We start from the raw sequence: 20428 nt of genomic DNA, 5'->3' as shown, positions 1-20428 counted from the left end.
CGAGGCTGTGCTACCTAAACATCTGAAAAGCTCCCAGAGGAGCGAACAGAGGCACAGGAGCCCAGAGCTCTATCGCCTGTTCCATCTCCACCTCGGTGCCTGGCTCGCTTCCCTGCTTTTCATGTGCCATGCACTGCTCTGCAAACATTACTTTGCAAACATTATGTAGGTGGGCCTCACAACATCTCTGTGAGGTAATTAAACAGAGAAACCTCACACTGCAAACAGGGAAAGGGAGGCTCTGAGCTTGACTTTCTTGCCAGGCTTACAGGGATAAGAAGTTTCACAGTAATACAGTTTCAGGGCATTGCTGTATTTTAGCAATTGTGAGGACTGTGCTGATCTGTGGGGTTTGATTTGATTCACAGCAATTTCATCATCCCAGGATGGACTTGGTCTCTCTCCATTTGTCACTGTGGGCTGCTTTGGAGACTACACAGAATTTAATATGATTGATGTCAACTGCTTTGTGCCAGTAGGCCATAAAGAACTGTCCCTGGTATCACAATTTCTAAGATAGACAACACCTTAATGTCCAAGCTGGGAAGTTCAGAAAACAATTATGTTTTACTAAATCTGTGCAGATAACTATTTTCCAGACAGTACTTTGTCTTTAATGGATATACTGATCAGATCCAAAAAACTGATGTAAAAGGACTATATAGCAAAGTATTAATTTGTGATTATATTTGAAACTACTTTCCACAAAAACATGAATTTAAATTCTTTATTCAGGTCCTTAATCTAAATTCTGTTCAAAGACTGGTCTGATCTGCTGGTGTCCACCTCTTCTGTAATCTGGAGCTTTTGCTGTCAGTTGCTTGGTTTACTCTTCAGAAAGCTTGGTGAACATTGTGAACTGAAGAGCTGGGACTGTAGCTTGCTCATGTTTTCACACATAAATTCACATTTGTTCCTGTACATACTGTATTCTAGGCAAAACATTTTCCTTTCTGTTTCAATAAGGTGTAAAGAGGTTTAAAAACATGTTAACCTCTTCTAGTTTAGAAGGAGGTCAAGATATCTGGTAATTTTAGTGTTCTGGAAACAGAGATCACTGATGTGACTGGCCAACAACAATGTGTTTCTTCGAAGGCTTGATGATGCTCTCTCTTTGGGAGTAAAGCTGCTTTATTGTGACAATGCATGGGATAAAGAGTGTTTCTGGCAGGCTTTGAAAGTATTAGTGTTTTGGTATAAAGGCTATTGGTGTTCTTTGTTAGTAATCTCTGCAGGAGGTGAGGTAACATAGTTCATTCCTTTTTGCTGAGTGACAGATGTCAGGTCTCCCAGAGGTAAGATACGAGTTGCCAGGATTTGAAACAATCGTTAGACAAAATTTTCAAACATGGTTAGAAAAAGCTGTGGAGATACACTTTTGTGACTACTGTGCTGTGCTTGGTCTAGCTATGGAGGGCTGAGCACTTTTTAAAAGAAGCCTTGAGTTTTCACTGTGCCTTGTGGTTTTGGCAAAGATTGTTGGAGAACCCTCTAACAGCATATTTTCCCCATTATCTCTTCTCAAGCAGTCCTTTCACTCTCCCAATTTTCCCTTTTAAAATATCATATTAATCCTTTATGTAGCTGGCTGGTGGGTGGGGATACTCATGTCATGGACACTTGTGGTGAAGGCCAACAGAGGAGACAAGGTTGCACTATCTTGTGTTTATTTTGTGAAAATGTTCAGGAACAAAATTATAAAATATTTATTTTATGTATTGTTTCAAGTATTATGTAAAACCAATAAAAGTAAGTTGAAAGAAAACATCAGCATTTCTGATTTTAAATATCAAAGAACAGGAAATTCTCCATCCTTGATTTTCCATTGGGATTATAGCAATTTACTGTTTTGAAATTCCCTGCTTTAGTGTGATATAATGTGTAAAGGATAAGCAGGATCAGGATGACATTGAATTTCATCTTTGTTTAGTTTCAGTCAGACCACTCATAGCTATCACACCATTGTAAGGTGACATCCGTAAGCTTCCAAAGATATCACAACCTAAACACTTTTTGATACTTTTGGATTAACATCCTTTCCATGGGAATGACACACTTTTAATCTTATTCCAGGCTTCTGTGTTATTGCAATAGGCTTTTTTAATCCCTTCTATACAGTCAGCAGATAAAAATAAATGTATGATCAAACAATATTGAATCTCCATGTTGAAAAGGGGGGTGAACTCAGGATAGAGCTTTCTCTCGTAAAGCAATATAACAGTGGGAAAACCACCATACTTCAAAATACGAATCACACTGCCCATGTCATATTTGGAGATGTTGTTGTTAGTGAGCACCAGCAAAAGATTTCAGTGCCAGCTAAGCAGAGACAATCTAAACAGAGGTGAACAGTCAGCCTTGAATGAGGGGCTAGGTTATCACAGTAATGTCCAGAAAGCCACAGATGTGTCATGGCTTTGATTTTTGCTGGACATTCAGTGATGAACAGGACCTGTTATTTAACTAATATGTGGTTAAAACAATGGAAGACAGTAGTTTTGTTTAATGATAGTGGTTTAGGAGTTAGGTGTAGAGAGGAAGGTTGCCTTTCTGCTCATCAGAAAAGCAGGGTTGAGTCTTGTTTGGGATCTGAGTTGATGGCTGTTGTCTCTTTTGGCAGCTGTCTCTTCTGTCTGCACAAGGAGGGATGCTGAGTGTTTTCCACATCAGTCCCTGTCTGTGAAAACTGGAATTTCTAAGCAGCACTAGCCCAGATGTCAGTAGACTTTCTAATTTGCTGAAGCATGATTTCCAATGGCCAGTCTATCATCTGTAGATCAATTTGTCAATGGCTACTCAAGTAGCCAACTTCCTGTGTTAGAGAAATCTAACATTTCTGGCAAACTATATATTTTTTTTTCATTTACAGAGTCTAATATTGCAGTGGATGTTTCCCAATGCACTGAGGAAGTAGGCCCCAGACAGTTGTGAAATATCACACTAAACACAAGAAAAACATTGAAAAACCCACACAATAACTTTCTTATTCTCCTCTTGGATTACTGTACATCCAGATGGGAAGATTAGTTTTACTTACAGGTTTTTTCAACTTAAGGAGATTTTGCTTGGTGATAGTTTTCAAAATTGGAATCTCTTTGGTTTCAGTTTTATGTCCTGTTACAAAATTTGATTTTTCTGGAAACAGAAATTTCATCAGGATAAACCCTTCTGTGTTTCCCCTTGACGGGATTCCTCATACACATTTTTTGTACAAATCAAATTAGTTTAGTGCAAAATGAATGTGTCAATACAAAATACAGCATAGACCATCTGATCTGCAGTGCTGGCAGTGCTGACCCTCTCCCCACAGGTCCCTTTGCTGTCGATGTGTGATGCTGGCTGATACTCCAGGGACCCATCTAGTGGCTTTCAGGTGGGGAGGGAGGAGTGTGGAGTTGGTGTGTGTGGTCATCTTTAGATAAACAACCACTGCTGTACCAGCCAGGGTTTTTACTCCCTCTGCAGATCAGAGTCAAGCAGAGCCTCTCATGCTGACCAAAATGTTACCTGTACGCGCTGGATTTACTTGCTACAGGTCCATAAGGAAGAAAATGCTCAACAAGCACAGGACTGTTTTGATAACTGTGTTTTTAAGTCACCCAGGTGCCTTTGAAGAATAAAATCTTCAGATTTTCTGATCTAATGTGACATTTGTTTTCAAAATATCTCCCCTCAAACATGATTTTTCTGGCCCAGGTTGCTCAGTTGCCTTTGTGAGGTGAGAGTGCTCGTCAGTCGGTACTATTAGCTCCTGTATTTAGTCATCCATTACTCGACAAGATAAATGTAGTCATGCTGTTCATGTAAGAAAGAGCACACAGAATGACAGGCAACTGGAATGTTACTCCCTGCTCTTTGAGTGGGCTGGTGACCTTTAGCAAGTTTGTGTAAGCAGTCCTTCCCTCCTTTTCCCATCTGTACGCTACCTAACTGTAAAGTCTTGCCTGCCTCAAGGGTAATGTTTAATAATATTGTAAATAAAAACAGAACAAAAAATTGAAAGAATGAGAAAAAAATTATAAAAATCACAAGAGACAACAGCAAATGTTTTTCACTTGCAGAGACCTGTTAAAAACTCATTACATTGTTCGTGTCAGGCTTAGCATGACAAGTGCTGCCGTCACTTTAGTCAGAAGGTCAGCATTTCATTGCCAGCATTCAAATAGGAGAAATGTCTCAGTATCCATAATACAGATTTGCCTGAGCAACAAGAGTTTACATCCAAATGCAAATTTCATATGTTTCCATATCAATAGGGCGTACTTCAGAACCTCCTTTAATTGGAACCCGGAGCATTTCCACTCAAAAACTTGTTTGCACTGGACAGCATTTTCACCTGGGTTATTAATTAAGATTATGTAGCATAAAATTAACAGCACCTTTGGATTTTAAAATAAAGTCAGCAGAGATAATTAGATACAACTTTATTATTTATGTATTATGTAAAATCTATTTTGAAAGAATTTTTGAAAATGCTAGGAAAGTAAGTTTAAAAAAAACTTCTAAAAGCTGTAAAGAAAAGCCATTGCTCTTTCTTGTAAAAATTGTGTGGATTTACCACTTGCAATATGCGCAATTTTATCAGAGTCATGTGGCTCAGGTATATTGCAATATATGGAAATGATGACTCATTTGTAAAGAATGACAAAGGCCTGCCATATGTAAACACAGAAGATACCATAGTAATGTATAAATGTTTCCAAAAGAGAATTCTTAAAAAGAAGTGCTTTCAGATTCTGGCAAGCAAAGTGCTTCTGCTCCTTGCTCTCAATGACTGCACTGCACAACTTCTAAATGTGCCCCTGCTTCCCACAAAGTACAATTTACTCAGCAATCCTTACCTCCATGAAATTATAACTGTATTTTTATGCTTCATTATAAGAATTGTATTTTATATACAATAGTCTATAACAACATAAAATAGGAAAATGGGAAACATTATTTTGCTTACTGCTTTACAATTTTTTAAAGCTGAGAGAAAATAACAGGATTTACTCCTAGCTTCAGAAAAGGTTTCTCTTTACTGTGAAGAAAATGCATATTTTCTTTCAGCTGTTAGTGGGCCTCACAGCTGTATTCTGCTATTCACCTCATACTCTTCCCAAGTGGTTAATTAGTCCTAATAATGGTGGCCATCGCAGTAGTAAAAACATCTTTTTAATTCCTTCACAAAAACACAATTAATTTGGAGTTGTTAAAAAGTCCATGCTGTCCTTCCTCTATGAGCAGACATTCTGGGTATCCCACATCCCAGTGAGACCATTAGCAGCGCCCTTAGCTTTGCTTCCCTGACAGCCACCTTACTGTCATGTGGCAACTGGGAAAACATTTTTCCAGCTGTGCAGATCCAACTTCTAACACTCAGGATTAATGTTGATTTTAGGGTCCAAATGTGCAGCCAGTGTTTACACTAAGAATCAGCTAAATCATTCTAACTGCATTTGATGACGAGTTAGGCTTTTCTCTGTAATCAGATGGGCTAAATAAGTCTCCAGAAATTTCTCTCTCCCTTCCTTTATGAACGTCTAGAAAAAAATCAAGAGCTCAGTTCCCTCAAGTGAGATTCAGAAAAGCCCACCATAGTTTTAAATATTATGTACATGTTAAATCCTGGGAGTTTTATGAAACAGACTTGTACCAATAGAGGGACTTCATTTAAAGAAATAAAAATAACTTAGTAAGACATTCAGTATCTTAGGAATTGTTTGAAAATATACAGAGAGGATGATTTTTCCTGAGCCTAAAAATTGGGAATTAAAGGAAAAAATTCAAAACCAATTGGTTTTGAATCCCATCTTTAACATAAATACCAAATAGCAGTCACACTTAAACAGCATGAGGCAAAACCAAGCAGATCCAAGAATAAAATCTTCTGAGAGCAGAATTATAGCTAATGAACCCAGTTTTCCCTTTGGGGGACCAGTTAAAGAATAAACTATGTATGGCAGGTATTAGTCACAATGCTTGATACACCCACTGCAAGAAACTCAGCTGTGTGGTGTTAAGATTGGTAACAGACACTGAAAAGAGATGATGCCATGTGTATTAGTCAGAATCAAATTGATTGATACTAAAAATGAAAAGGATTGTCTGGTTTTGTACGGACAGGTAGGGGATATATGACAGAAACTCCACCAGTGAAGTGTTCACCATGTTGACTTTGGCAGGCAAGAGTGGAAGGTGTGAGCAAAGCCAGGCCAAAAGGCAATCTAAGATTATTCCCATAACAACAGAGGTTAACAGGTTAACATTTCTTAATTTTACAGGTGAAGTACAGTTCTCAGCTTTCCCCCTGAAAAGCAGTATCCACTTGGATAGGGAGTAACAGCAAACATGTCTTTGCCTTTTTTTGCAAAATTCTTGAGGTTTACTAGTTAGAGCAGGAAGACATCTCTTCAAGAGCATAAATCCAGATGAAGGGAGGGAACCACGCTCAACTGAGTCCTTCTCTAACCTTCATTTAGATCCCATAAATAGTAGCTGTTGTCACCTCTTAGCAAAGCCTAAAAGAATAGTAACTTCTATCTTTTTCCTGTTTCTGTTACAAAGAAAGCCAGTTTAGCACAGAGGCATTTTATGAAATTAATTTGTATCCTGCCTTTTTTAAAAATTATGACCTTTCCTATATAATGGGCTTTACTATGTGGTATAGTTAAAATGTGAGGTACAGTTTTCTACTTTTCTACTTCTTTTTTCTACTGCAAAATGCAGTTGTGAATAATCAAGTCCAAAATATTTTAATGTTTTTTATTGCTGAAAACTTAGTACGAAAACAAAGACTGGCAGATAAAATGCTTGCAGTAGAGTGACTTTAGAGGTGTCTTATCCTCCAATATGATCAGGATATTGTTTGGATTATACATGGAAGTGAACTCTATAATAAAATTTCAGACTTGCTTGAATACTTGCTCTCAAAACAGGATTATGACAGCAATTGCAGATAGTTTTGAAGCTATGATGGCTTTATTTTATCTAGACTAGAGATTGATGGCTCTAAAAGACCTTGAGTGCAGAGCAGGGAACATCTTGTTCCCATTGAGTGTTTTTGCTGGTTTTTATTCCAGTTGTTTCTGCAGTCTAAAATAAGCCTCTTTAGAATGAAAAGCTTGTACAATTTTTGTAAAGAGACTCAACAGGCAAATCACTTGGGAAGGCCTTGGGACTGCCAGAGAAGGAGGAAGATACCTGGGCAATTAATTCCTTTCCTAAACTTCTGGGCATTTCATTCCCTGTGTGAGCTCCTATGATGAGTTTTACCACAGCAAAAGAAACATTTGCAGGTACTTTGTCCTTTTCTTTTACCTTCTCAAAGGTAAACATGGATGTAGTCTTGGCTAAGAAATTATAATCAGAATCTGTTCAGAAGTGAAAGAAAAGAGCAGCTTTGTGCAATACTTGCCAGCAATACACCTATTTAGAACTGATGGTTCCACACATAAAACAAAACAAAACAAAACACTCTGCTTCTGGGAATTATTTTCAGGGAGAAAATTAGTCTTTTTAGAATTACTCCAAAAGACTGCAACCTTGGAAACAGTAGCTAGTGTGTCAAAATAATGTGGATTTTTTGTATCTGAAATATGTTCACAGGGATTACTGCAGTAGCATCTAAGTATTTCCTTATAATATAATGGCATTTGTATGGCTCCAGATGTTATTAATCCCACTTTGAAAGTTGACAAGGAGACATTAGTACCAATGACACTTTCTTCTAACACAGAAGATGTTCTTCCATGATGTCTAATATGACAATTTTTGAAATGCAAATTTTTCCTGTCAAAACAACACTTGCTGTTTTTTAGCTCCGTATGTTCTGCACATAGAAACATGATGTATGCTGGCTGTACTTGAATTTACAAAAGCCATGTTTTCAGTGTTAAGGTCACTCAATTTTTTGGTTTGATTTCCTCTTTGAAACTGCAGTGATGTAAGAGTATCACAGAGCCAGAGAAGGGGTCGGGTTGGAAGGCAGTGGGTCACAGCTGGTCCAGCCTGCCTGCTCAAGTGTGTCTTAGAGCACATGGCACAGGATTGAATCCAGAGAGCTCTTGAATCTCCCAGTGAGGGAGATACTCAATGAATATTACACATAAGTAGAGTAAGCACTTCTAATGAATAGCTATGACTGTAGAAGCATGTGTTAACAAGCTAAATAGATGCCCATTTTTACAGTAAGTGTTTGGTAACATGCTGGACATGTGCCCACAAAATTTTGTTATTGGGCCAATTTTGCAGAACTATTGAAGGTAGCACATATATTAATATTGCTTATAGTGGCAAAAGAGCTTTAAAATAAATACAATGCAGTAGAGCTCAAAATATTTGGAAAGCATAACCAGGAGCAAATTTGGGAGTAAAACTGAAAATGGTTGGCAATAAACACAGGAGATACTGTGTGACACGAGCTATTCATGTTGTGACACATTGAAATCATGTGAACAGCTAATCAAAAGCAGGCCTGTGGCCATCCTTTGGTGGTGTTCTCTTTACACAGAAATTGAGCCCGGGTCTCTTCAGGGCATCATGGGGCCTCCAAGTGTTGCAGAAAGGACTTTGTTCATACAAAATTAAATATATTATATATATTATAATTTATAATTTATTTTTAATATAAAATACAAAGTTTTATTTTCCCAGTTCCCTATGGACGCCAGCAAAGTTACCTTAGGGAAAGAGTGAGAGGGGGAGTGAGAAATGAGAATGGGGGAAAGGTCCCATTTAACAAGATGGCCAATTCTGCAGTCCTTGGGCAGCTGTCCTTGAGACTCAACTACTTTCAGATCCAGGCACTGTGTGGTGCACAAGCAAGGAACTAGGGAAAAGTATTTTCCTGCCTTCTGCCTCTAAGTGCTCTGTTTTCACTCCTGCTGAATCTGTCAACTTGACAAGACCTTCCACATGTGTTTTCAGGTTCGTTAGATGGCTTCTAGCTCTCTCCTATGTGGTTTGTTTGGCCCAGTGCCAGTTCTGTTACCTAAGTGTGCCAGAAAGTGAGTGAAAGTGGTGGACTCGTGAACCCATTATTTAATTGTTGGTATGCTTTTGGCATGGGTTGTTCTCACCAACCCCTATTCCTTAAAAATTGAGCCCCAAAAGGGTGAGACAGGAGTGCCCCAGTACATTGCAATGTTTTAGGGAACCAGGAGTGCCCAGCGCTCGAGGAGCAGGTGGCCACTGGTGCCTGGTGCCGCTCAGGAAGCGGTCAGGGAGACAGTCTTGTTAGGCAGATGCCTGTGTCACCTCACTGGCACTCGGTCCTCCTGTCCTTCCTGAGACTGTGCTTTTGTTTGCAATCCATGTGGTGTGCAGTGGGCACACACAAACGAGCAGGTGCCAAAATTCATCCCACATTGCTCTGAACAGCCTCAGGAGACTTTTCAGGAGGTTCATTCTCCCGCAGACCTTTAATTTGCTTATTGGAGAGAGTGGTGTGTCAGCTGGTGCTTCCAAGGCTTTAATCTAGTAGATAGATGGGAATCATGTGACAAAAATGTGGTTGAAATTGAGACCTAAATTTTCACAAATTAATCCCATATTTTCCTCCCATTACATATTTGAATAGAAAGTAAAAGTTAAAATGGCTGTGACCATGGAAAGCAACTAGGAGAACAGCCCAGCTCTACAATTCAGAGAAGGTAAGATAATTATGTGGTCCAGGAAATGTTTTAAATATAAAGAACTTTGATGTTTCACTTCAGAGCAACAATAAATAGAGAGAACATATTTGCCTTTTCCCTAATATTGATATTTTCCTCCCATCTTCCCTCCTACTTAAAACTCTTTCTGTTGTGGGAGGATCCATTAGGTAATCTACAGATGTTTTACATTCTTAAATGTAAACTAGAATGTGAATTGTAATACAGATTCATCCCATGAGGGTAAAAAAACCAGTCAGCTCTTTAATGTTTCTTGGATGATGGCACTCCTTCAGAACATGCCTGAAAGTTGTGCCTCACCCGTTAATGCACACTTGACTGTAACTTGCTGCTTAATAAAACCCAACATTTTTATTGCTTAGCAATTCTGGATTTGGCTCCTGGTGTCCCTGTTATAAACACTGAAAAGTGGGGATGCCATATTGAAACACTGACAGATTCCCATGGGGGTCAGGGCTGCTGGCGCCTCCCTAATGAAGTCACACGCCGTTAAATTTTTTTTCCCTTGACTCAAGAAGAAAACAAAGCAGTTAAACTGCTATATCCATTTTCCAGCAACATTAATCCATTTAAAACCACTCTTAACCATATTAAATCACAGGTTTGTGATAAAATGAACAGCCTAAAGGTTCACCTCGGGCTATTTAGCCCACAAGCAAGATGCTGACTACTGGCAGCAATGGGTGGTTGGCAATTATTGCTCAATTTAGTTGCAATTACTTAGTTTGCTGTGTCTTCTGTTCAGACTAGCTGAGGGTCTACGGCATGGTAGATTCCAGAGTGAAATGCAGTGCCTGGGTTCTGCTGGAGATTGACAGTGACAGTGTTGAAATGTTACTTGAGCAACATGCTTTAATTTCTTGGAGGGAAGAGAAACCTTCCCTTTCAGTGGGAAAACTTGGAAAGGGATGAACTCTCTGCCCATATATAGATATTCAACTCTGCAGAAAATCATCCAGGTGTTAATAGAACCTGAATTTTCAGTTTAAGAATGCCTCAATGCTGATATTAATAGGGAAGCTGGAAACTTTCCGCATGAAATACAGCACAGTTGCAATAGTTGCAATGTAACAATAGCAATTTGAATAGCAAAAAATGTAGCATTCTGCCTTCTAATAGTATTTTAAAGGCAATCATCAGTATGCTGTGATTACACAATAGTTGTGAGTGGATGGAGATAGACATAATACATGCCAGTTCAAAGGAAGTGTAGTTTTTTTTCAGCCCAATTTAGTGAAACCCTTAACTTGCCTAATGTGGGTCTAAATTTTCAGGTAAGGATAAGATTTTATCTATAATTATTATGGGAACTGTTACTAAGTCCTTGGGAAATAGTACATAACACCAATCACAGTTTTTTATAGATCTTGGGAATTTCATTAGCTGAAAGATTCTAGTAGTGTTCCCTACCAATGAGAAAGTTTATACATGTAATTCTCAAGCTGTATTCATTATACACATGCTTCATGTAAGAAAGGAAAAGTAAAATTCTTACATAATGCAGAGTCATCAATTCCAGATCACATGAATAGGGTAAGCTTTTGCAATTACTATCTTCAGAAAAAATTAATCAAATATGGACCTATTAAAATTAAAATATAGTGTGATATAGAGAAAATGAGCTTTTGTCTCTAAACAAATAAAAACAATGGTTTTATTTCCTTTGCTGAGGCCAACAAAAAACAATGGATAAAGATTCAGCAAAACTGAGAAGTATCTGACATTTAAGTGAATCTCAAGATTACAGAGTATCAGTAGGGAACTTCCTTGTTTAGCATAAAAATTGATTTAATCACTAGCAGATGTTATTACAAGGCTTTTATTTTGGGGGAGGTCATGGCAGAAAGGCTTCAGGTAAGAGACATTACACACCAGTCTGTCTTTGTAGCTTCCGTACTCCCTTTTGTCCCCGTCAGAGAGGAGAGGCAGAAAGGGAAGCACAATGCCTTGGACATCCTACAGTTCCTACACTCTGATAGTTTATCAAGTGAGTCAGCCTTAAAAGGCCTCCCATGCAGCCTGAAGATGAAAGGCATGTGGCCTGGCTCTCTGAATACTGCCCCTAGAATCCAGCTATTTATGAGTGGCCTGTTGTTTTTATGGAAGTTTGCTGACTTACAAAGCAGCATTGTTTTTCACGCTAGCAGATTTTACATCAATAATCCTTAGGCAAATAGAATAATGTTTTTACATATGAGAGAACATGATTTATGTACTTTTTACAGGTAATGGAGAAAGGAATGTAATAGGAAAACAGAAAGAGGAATAAGACTAGCATTTTTTTGCCTCTGAGAATATCCATTTATTCATAAAAGCATAGAAGCTTTTTGCTCTGCCGTAAATTCCTTTAATCAGTTGTGTTTATATCTTTTAACTCTACTTTCCTAAGGAATAAGAAATTATATATATATAAGTATATAAACAATATATATATATTGTTATATGGAATCTACTTCCATCTACTATTGATAAGAGCAAAGCATACTAACTGAAGGTTACTTTAAAAAAAGAAATCAATAGATGCTTTAAAAATGTGCCATCAGTGTGCAGTTAACACATCTCCTCTGTTTGGCAGTACAATAATCCCTGTCACCTCCTGCAAAAAGAAAATGATCCAATATTTATTATCATGTTTGGTTGATCATGTACATCAAGTACCTTCCTGATTATTGCCATGTTGGAAGAGACGTGTTGAGCACCATACTCAGGACATGTAGAACAAAACAGATTAGAGTGAAGAAGCCTGTAAATATGGTTCCTACTCCAATAACCTTTTAAACTGGCTTTAAAGAACTTGGTTATCTGCAGCTTAAAAAGGTCAAAAATTACACATGTTCAAATTTCATGCCAGAAAAATTCCTACTATATTTTAAAAACACTATACAATCTAACAAGATTAGAATAGTTAAATGCTAGATCAGTGTTAATTATATGCCTTTAATAAGTAGAAAATTAACATGCCACTTACTGCAATTTTCATGAAAAACACTTTCAGACATTTAATTGCTGAATTTTGTCATAGAAAAGAGTTTAGACCCATTTATTTCAATTACTTGATTTGCATCTTCCTCCTTAAAATGAGTAATGCATTAGTTTATCATACAGATAGAAGCTGAATAGCATGACTTCAAAACCAGTTTTTCCATAGGTAAAACTAGGAGCATATTCTGTCTGGGATATGTACACCCTGTTTATTGCCACATATCTCAAATCCTCAAATGCAGCTGGTGTGAGTCCAGGCACGCTGGAAATGGAAACCCAACTTGTGAATGATCACGTAACACCAGAGGAGTAACCTGAGACGCGTTACTGCATTAGTAGCCAGAGGAGATTTTCCATCCATTCTCTGCATGAGCCTTTTCCTGCTAGTTATGCCCTGCTGTGTTGCAGTTTTACTTACACTGTTTGGGTACAGGGCTTCTTGCAGATGGCTGCCCATCTTCCTGTGCTCTCCTCACAGTGCCTTGCTGAGTGAGTCCCCCTCTCACCTTGCCTGAGAGCACCCTGCTCCAGCAGAGCCTCTCTCTGCGGAAGATGGTGCCTGTGCCTTTTGAGGTTCCCCTTTGCTGACAAGCGGTACCAGGCCATCACAGTCATCCAGGCTGGTTTCAAGCTCTCCAATTTACTTATCTTACTGAGTTCATGCCACATTTCTTCTGAATTCCATGTCCTTTTGTCCCTAATCTCATTTTTCACTTTGTTTTATTTTAAGCTCCACTTTCAGCTGCTCCATGATTCAGTCTCTTTTCCATGGGGACGTGTAAGTTCCATTCTAGTTTACTACATTGCAGCTTGTGTAACAGGCTCAATATCATGTCATGCATCTGATCTCAAAAAAGGGAGTAGAGAGTAGGTAATTTATTAATTAATTTTCCTATATAAATATGAAAAAGTTTCACATATGTAATGAACTGCAGGCTGCAATTCTATGTGAAAATGCACCTCTATTGCTGAAAATATTATTAACTGAAAGCACCTATGCTTTCCTTTGCTCCAAAAAGAGAAAAAGAAAGATCTAGTACAGAGTTCAGTTATTCAAAATATATGAATTTACAATGACGACTTGGAGGGTTGAATTTTACTTGTATTTACCCATTTCTTGTTAAATCTGACCAATTCAAAACACAACGGTTCTTTTAAGATTTTCAACAACAAAGGGTCTCACAGTTCAGGGGAATTGAACACTGGTGGTATTATTTTCAGCAGTGCTGCCTCTGTAAACTCACAGAGGCAACATCCAGGATTGCATATAGCAGAACCAGTCCAACCAATACTATACTGGGCCCAGCCATGAAGCCCAAACTGAGATTTAAAGTATCCCAACTCAGGTATGCCCAAGATCATTCCTCCTTCTCTCTCAGATTTCTGACTGGTTGAAACTAAAAAGTAGAATAACTAGCATCTAATGTCAAGTTCCTATTTCTTCTCCCTGCTAGATTCTTTATAGGCAACTTAGACATTTTCAGGAGGGAATGAGCAGCTGCTGTAAGATTAGTTTGGAAATGGATTGGGTCTGGAGAGACTTTTGGCCACATCTCACAGTACCAACCACGATGTACAAGCAGGCAGAACAAACCTAAATGGGAAAAGGAAGGAAGCCAGTCCAGGAAAAGGGCAGAGGAAGTTTATCCAGCCCTGGAAGGAATGCATAGTACTTGTGGTAAAGTCCCAGTTTAATCCTAAAGATTAAATCTTAAAATCATTCCTTACTTCTTGCTCATGAAAAACATTTGCTAACAGTAAAAAATGCACAAACAACCCTATTCTGGGGATGAGCAAAAGTGAGTTCCTGCTGTATTTCTGTGCCATTTTACAAATCCAGGTTTTAAACAGGTCCTTTTTGAAACTCTGAGATGTTTGGTAACAGTTTATTTTTAACCCCACTGACATGTACCTATGAACTTTTACTAGCAACAGAAGTGAAATTGCTGCAGAAGCTCTTTCTCCTGGTATTTCCAGCTGTAAGTGGTAGTGGTGAAAAATCTCCTAGGCTGACTGTTGTAACATGATTTTCAACCACTTCTGTGGCATAAAGGGAATTCAGATAAGGCTATGAACTTGTATACAGTTATCTGAGTCTTACTTGCGAAGTTTTCGAAGTTCATCCATCATTACAATGGATCCCATGGGATGTTAGTTGGCTCTGGGGAACATTAGCTGTTTTCCTAATTTCATAATGCTAGGACTGGTGAGTATTGTTAGATATTGTAAGACACCATTTGCCAGCTTGAAATGTGATGTTTATATAAATATGTCTGGGACATACAGTACCTCTGAGGGACTGAATCAAAAATAACCAAAGGTTTTCACAGAACACCATAATTCCAGGGGTGAAGTGGGCAGTGAATTTTGACGTGCTTTCTACCATCTGTGTTTGTCTAAGTATGCTTTCTTGACAAGAAGCAGCTGGGAGACTTCTGTGAAAACATGCCTATATTTTAGCATTTTTCTCAGAAGAATAAATATCAAGTTTCTGTTTCTCCTGACAGTGAGCTGGCATAAGAGCATTTGTAAAATTAACTTTGAAATGCAAGGTGGTGTTTTTCTTTTTCATTGTTTCTGTAGTATGTGCTCCCACCTAGGAAGGTTAATACAGGCATCTGTTTGCTCTTTTTAGATGTAATGATATATAAAAAGACTGTGTGGGACTTTTGTTTATTTGTGTTTATTTCAGTGTGAGGGAGGTGAAAAGTTTTTAACAATAGTGAGTTCCAAATGTGTTGTTCATTTATGAAACTGCTGCTGTGTTTCAGTTTCTTTGATGTTCTGAGGTTTTTTACTTACCTGATTTGTAGGTTTTAATATTTGTTGCAATGTCATCTTTTTAATCAAAAAAGCAAAAAATCCCCCAGTTTTAACAATTTCACCATAGGTGCTGAAAAGGAGACAGTATATAAGAAAGAGAATGAAAGTGGAAGGGAAATGGACAGCTCTCAGTTATTTTTCCGAATTTTACTCACTCTGCTTTTATTCCCATTTGGTCATGGATACCAAAACCTTAAGTATGTAGATAAGGAAGTATAAACCATTTTTACCTAGAAAATGTGAGGCTGTCCTTAAGCCCCTCTCATGAGCTTTGAGTGTGGTGATATAAAACTGAATCTTTTATGTAGCAGCTAAAGAAACCACTACTGAAGCTAGTGGGATCTGCCCACTGATTGTCTTTGATTGAAACTGGATCGGACCCATAAGCCACACCAATTGTGTTTGTCCTGGCAGCTAAACTGACAGGTCTGTCTGCATAAACTCAAAAATGACATCTTGTGTTTAAAAATGTAACAGTTCTGTATTCCAATCATAATTCTAATGATGTTCCTTGATTGGGAATATACAGGGACACAATCATCCTCAATCATAGAGGCAGACATCAGTCTTAGCTTAAGACAGATCCAAAGGCAGTAAGACATTACCTAGAGTTTTCCTCAGCAAACACCCTGGAGAACAGTGTTGACCCATACTGACACATTTGCAACAACCATTTTTTTCTCAAACTTTGGCTACTTGCAAAGGCTTTCCTTTTTTATGTTTTTGCAATGAGTCTTGAACATCTTTAGTTCCAAAGCATAAAGAGAGGTATCAGAGGATGAGGACAGGGGTGTTATCGCTGAGACTAATGAAATATATCTGTTTTTTCCCCAGAGGTGCGGAGAAATCTCATTTGATAGTCCTGACCAGAATGCCAAATGTGTGCGCATGCTAGGTAAGGGTAAGAATCTCTTCCTTTTTTTATTCAAGTGTATGGATATGGAAATATATTTAATTGGGAATTTCTTCTTAAAAGTACATGATAATGGCCATGATGATCCACAAAGGCATTTAGACATTGCATCCACATCTAGTCCTCATGAATATATTCTTTGCAATGAACTTTCAATTATTTAAACAAAGCACATATAGTGTGTATACATATGGACACAGTAGTGTCCATATGCATAGGTGAAAATATAGCAGTACCAACACTGTAATTGGAAGCTCTGATGAGCTGAAGTCCAAAACTCATATTCAAAAGCTGAAAATCTGTACTTCTAAAGAGAGTATTAATTCCACAAGCATGTATCAAAAGTCTCTAAAGCAGACCTTCAGCTGCATCAGTCAGGGAAATTTCAGTCAATGTGATTTGACATATTTGCACTGGGGTAGCTTTGTAGAAATTCATATTAAGTAGAAGTGCCTATTCTTTAGAAACAATACAGAAATATTCTGCTATGTTTCACTAATTTCTGTGACCAATTTCATTGTGGTTGTGTGTTTCACCTACAATGCCAGTACTGAAACATTAATAGCATGGCTAGTATCACAGTGAAAGGCAGGGAGTAAGTGTCTAAAAACCTAAGAGATAATGTTTACTCGGAAAAAAAAATGAAATCACAGAACACTTCCAGGATTAAGCCTTAAATTCTGAAGACCTTTGCCCTGCCAGGGAAGAGATAAATATATGCTGTAAATTAGAGCATTGCATCTAATAAAGTGAATACTGAAATAGCCACAATTTTTAAAACTGCAACTGGCAATGTCTAGGAACTTAATTCCCATCTGGGTGCATAGCTGTGCTCTCTAGTAACAGATTATGGGGGTTGTTGTTTAGATTCATTAAATCCTATTGTCACAACAGACTATAATTGCTGCAGAGGAAATGTCATGCTTGTAGTGCACAGATCCCAACAGATGAACTGACACAATGGGCCATAATGATCTGTTACATCAATGATCCATGGTTAGGAGTCCTTAATGGAACAAGCTGACAAAAAAAGATACACTTGTGATCCTTTATCATGGCAATTATAATCTACAGTGTAAATACAATTGAGTTCCTAATACTCTAGTTCTAAGGAAGTTATATCCATGGAAATGTTATTATGCATTAGAGGAAGAATGAGGGATAGGAGAGAGGAGAACAAAAAAACCCCTTCTGCATGGGTTGGTTCATCATTTCATTTGGCATTTTTAGAACAAGTGAGTCCAAAAGTGGGAGTTTGACATCCCTCTTAGTGCAAACAATTATTTAGGAGAAGTGAGAAGAGCAAGATCTTGTTTCCATTACATGTGCTCTTATCTATGTCTTGTAGTATATACATGTACAAGAATGAGAACATATGCTGTGCTGTGTAAGGAAACTGCTAGGAATGTAAAAATGACTCCAAGAGCACATGCCAAAGCTGTAACTGATTCTCAGAGGTTACAGCTCTTGTGTTACTTTGCCTGTATATATTTCGCCTGCTATTGTTATTTTTCAATGTTGCTAACAAATTAAGGACTGTAGTGTCGTATATAACATAGAATTTTTCACTTCACCCCAAGGAATTCCAAATCATGTACAGAACTGAAACTATTCAAAGCCCAATTTGTGTATTCCAGAACTGGCTCTGTAAGAGGTGTGGAAAGCAGAAACTAACAAGTACAAACAGAGCAGAAACTGTGGTTTCTGTGAGAGTGACTGCTGGAGACAAGCTCCATTGTCTCAATTTGTCACAAAAATCTCTGTGGTTCTGGTAGTGCTGTAAAGCCAGAGGGTGTCCACTCTGGACACCTTTCCTTTCCTTTCATACTGAACTTGTAGGGAAGAGCAGAAATCAGAAACTGTGCAGCCAAAAAGACCTAAGGCTTTGTGTTGGACATGCCATTCAGTGCCCAATCTCATATTCAACAAGGGAGTTGAATTTCCAAGAGAATGCAACACAGTTTTCCACTGATCAATGCAAAGATGACATTATTAATGTCTGTGGGTGTAACCCATGAACAAAGCACAGCATGCCTTCAGAGGGGGCCTTCTTTCTTGGCTGCTCTGTCTTTGAAATACGCTGAAACTGTCGTGCTGCCATGTAATGTAGCAGTGACACAGTGCTGACAGAAATCTAGAGGGCAAGTCCCAGCAACTGCAAGAGGATAATTACCCTAGCAAGAGAAGAAACACAGGAACCTGGAGTACTGACTGTATTTCTTAAGGGATCTTTGATGCAAGATCAGTCCATATCTGAAACTGCACGTTATTGATCTCTAAAATGGCAGTAGCTGGTTTTGTCAGAAAATGTCTGTATCTGCTTTATACTACTGGCTCAGAGCTAGCTTCAAATTTAGTTTTTTAGAAGTAATGCCAGGCTTGCCACTGAGTCCACATTCCTTGAGATAACATGGATTATGTGCATGAAGTTATTTTTCTGTAATGGTTGAGGAAGAGGAGCTTGCAGTAAAAATCCTGCTTTCTGCTAGAAAACAGTAAATAATAGATTTAAAATTTAAAAATGCAAAATGCTTACAATGCCTAGAGTGAAGTTCGATAACTTTTCAAGGCACTGACTAGGCACCACTCAACCTGAGATTAAGAGCATAGAATCAACTTAATGCCTCATCTTTCAGCATCAGAGTGATGGATATATATAATTCAAGTGTAAAAAATAACAAAATTAAATGGTCACTTAGCAGACCAGAATATGTTTAGTGTTAGTGTAATTATCTGCACTAAAGTCATTACAGAAAATTATGTTCTCCCTCTTATTTTTCATATTGTGCTTGTCTCTTTACACTTTTATCTGTCATGATTTAATCCCAGCTGGCAACTAAGCAACATGCAGCCACTCACTCACTTTGCCTTGCAGTGGGAGCTGAAAAAAAGTATAACTTCTGGGTTGAGACAGGAACAGTTGAATAATGGAAACAAAATACAATAATAACAATAATAATGGTGGTAATGAAAAAGAGAGAGAGGAATAAAACCCAAGAGAAACAAGTGATGCACAATACAACTGCTCACCACCTGCTGACCAAAGTGATTGGCAGCTCCCAGCCAACACCCCCCCCCACACCACAGAAACACAAGTTTATTTACTGATCATCATGATGCTGTATGATATGGAATATCCTTTTGGCAAGTTCAGTACACCTGCTCACAGTCAGAGTACAGGAAAACACAAAGTCCTTTACTTGGAGCAAGTTCTAGTGAACAAAAACTATAGCATCAGTGTGTTATCAACAACTTTCTCATAGTAAATTAAAAGCACAGCACTGTATCAGTTGCAAAGAATAAAATTAACTCCATCCCAGTCAAAACCAGGACAATGTGTTATACCAGTTAAAGCAACACAACTTTGATAACTTTGATAAGAATGTTGGTCACTGGTCTACCTTAGCCCATTGAAGACCTGAAGTGCTCAGATCCTAAATATATCACTTCTAAATATAAATATATCAGCTAAATATATCAGCTTTCTCGAGTGTAGCATTGGATAATACTTTGAACCATGCATATCCATTGTGCTTCAAGAAATGGGAAGATAAGTGGTTCCTTACTTAGGAAAATGAAGAATAAATTTATAAGTACAATGAGAAGCTGAAGTTCTACAGTAATATAAGTAATGAAACTATTACACTGTCAATAGAAGTGTGTTATCAGAGGTTTCCCTTGAATCTCCAAGTCTGCCGGGAGACAATGGCAGATCATCAGCAAGATCTTCCAGGGCAAGGAAGAAAATCTGAACTCTTCTCCTTAAATTGGAACTGTTATCAAGTTAGTAATGGCACTTGGCTATGAAAAAATTGCCTGATAATGCTGAACAGGGTGTCAGAAAATGTTTGCTTTGTGCTGAATTCTGGAAGTTAGAACCCTAGGCTCCTCATGGTCTTTACCTTTAATGATTTTGACTTAAAAAAAATTATAGATAGCACAAAAATTGAAATTATAAAAATGTACTTACTATCAGTCAGAGATTTTGATTGATAGTGAGTACATTTATCACTTATCGGTCTAGAGATTCATATTATGACAGGCAGAAGTGAAC

The 20428-nt window shown here is 38.0% G+C and overlaps 1 protein-coding gene across 2 annotated transcripts in view; it reads left to right on the top strand.

Annotated features, from left to right (window-relative positions):
* Positions 1-20428, top strand: part of PDE7B (phosphodiesterase 7B) — a 162803-nt gene that overhangs the window by 37861 nt on the left and 104514 nt on the right. The window contains exon 3 of one of the 2 annotated variants that reach the window (XM_064708383.1): positions 16296-16356. In XM_064708383.1, the coding sequence (XP_064564453.1) occupies positions 16296-16356 (61 nt within the window). Of the gene's footprint in view, positions 1-16295; positions 16363-20428 lie in introns of both variants that reach the window. The other variant, XM_064708381.1, reaches the window with a different exon arrangement.

Source organism: Zonotrichia leucophrys, chromosome 3 (assembly GCF_028769735.1).
Source record: "Zonotrichia leucophrys gambelii isolate GWCS_2022_RI chromosome 3, RI_Zleu_2.0, whole genome shotgun sequence".
Classification (NCBI taxonomy): Eukaryota; Metazoa; Chordata; class Aves; order Passeriformes; family Passerellidae; genus Zonotrichia; species Zonotrichia leucophrys.
This window is presented reverse-complemented; position numbering and strand designations above follow the sequence as displayed.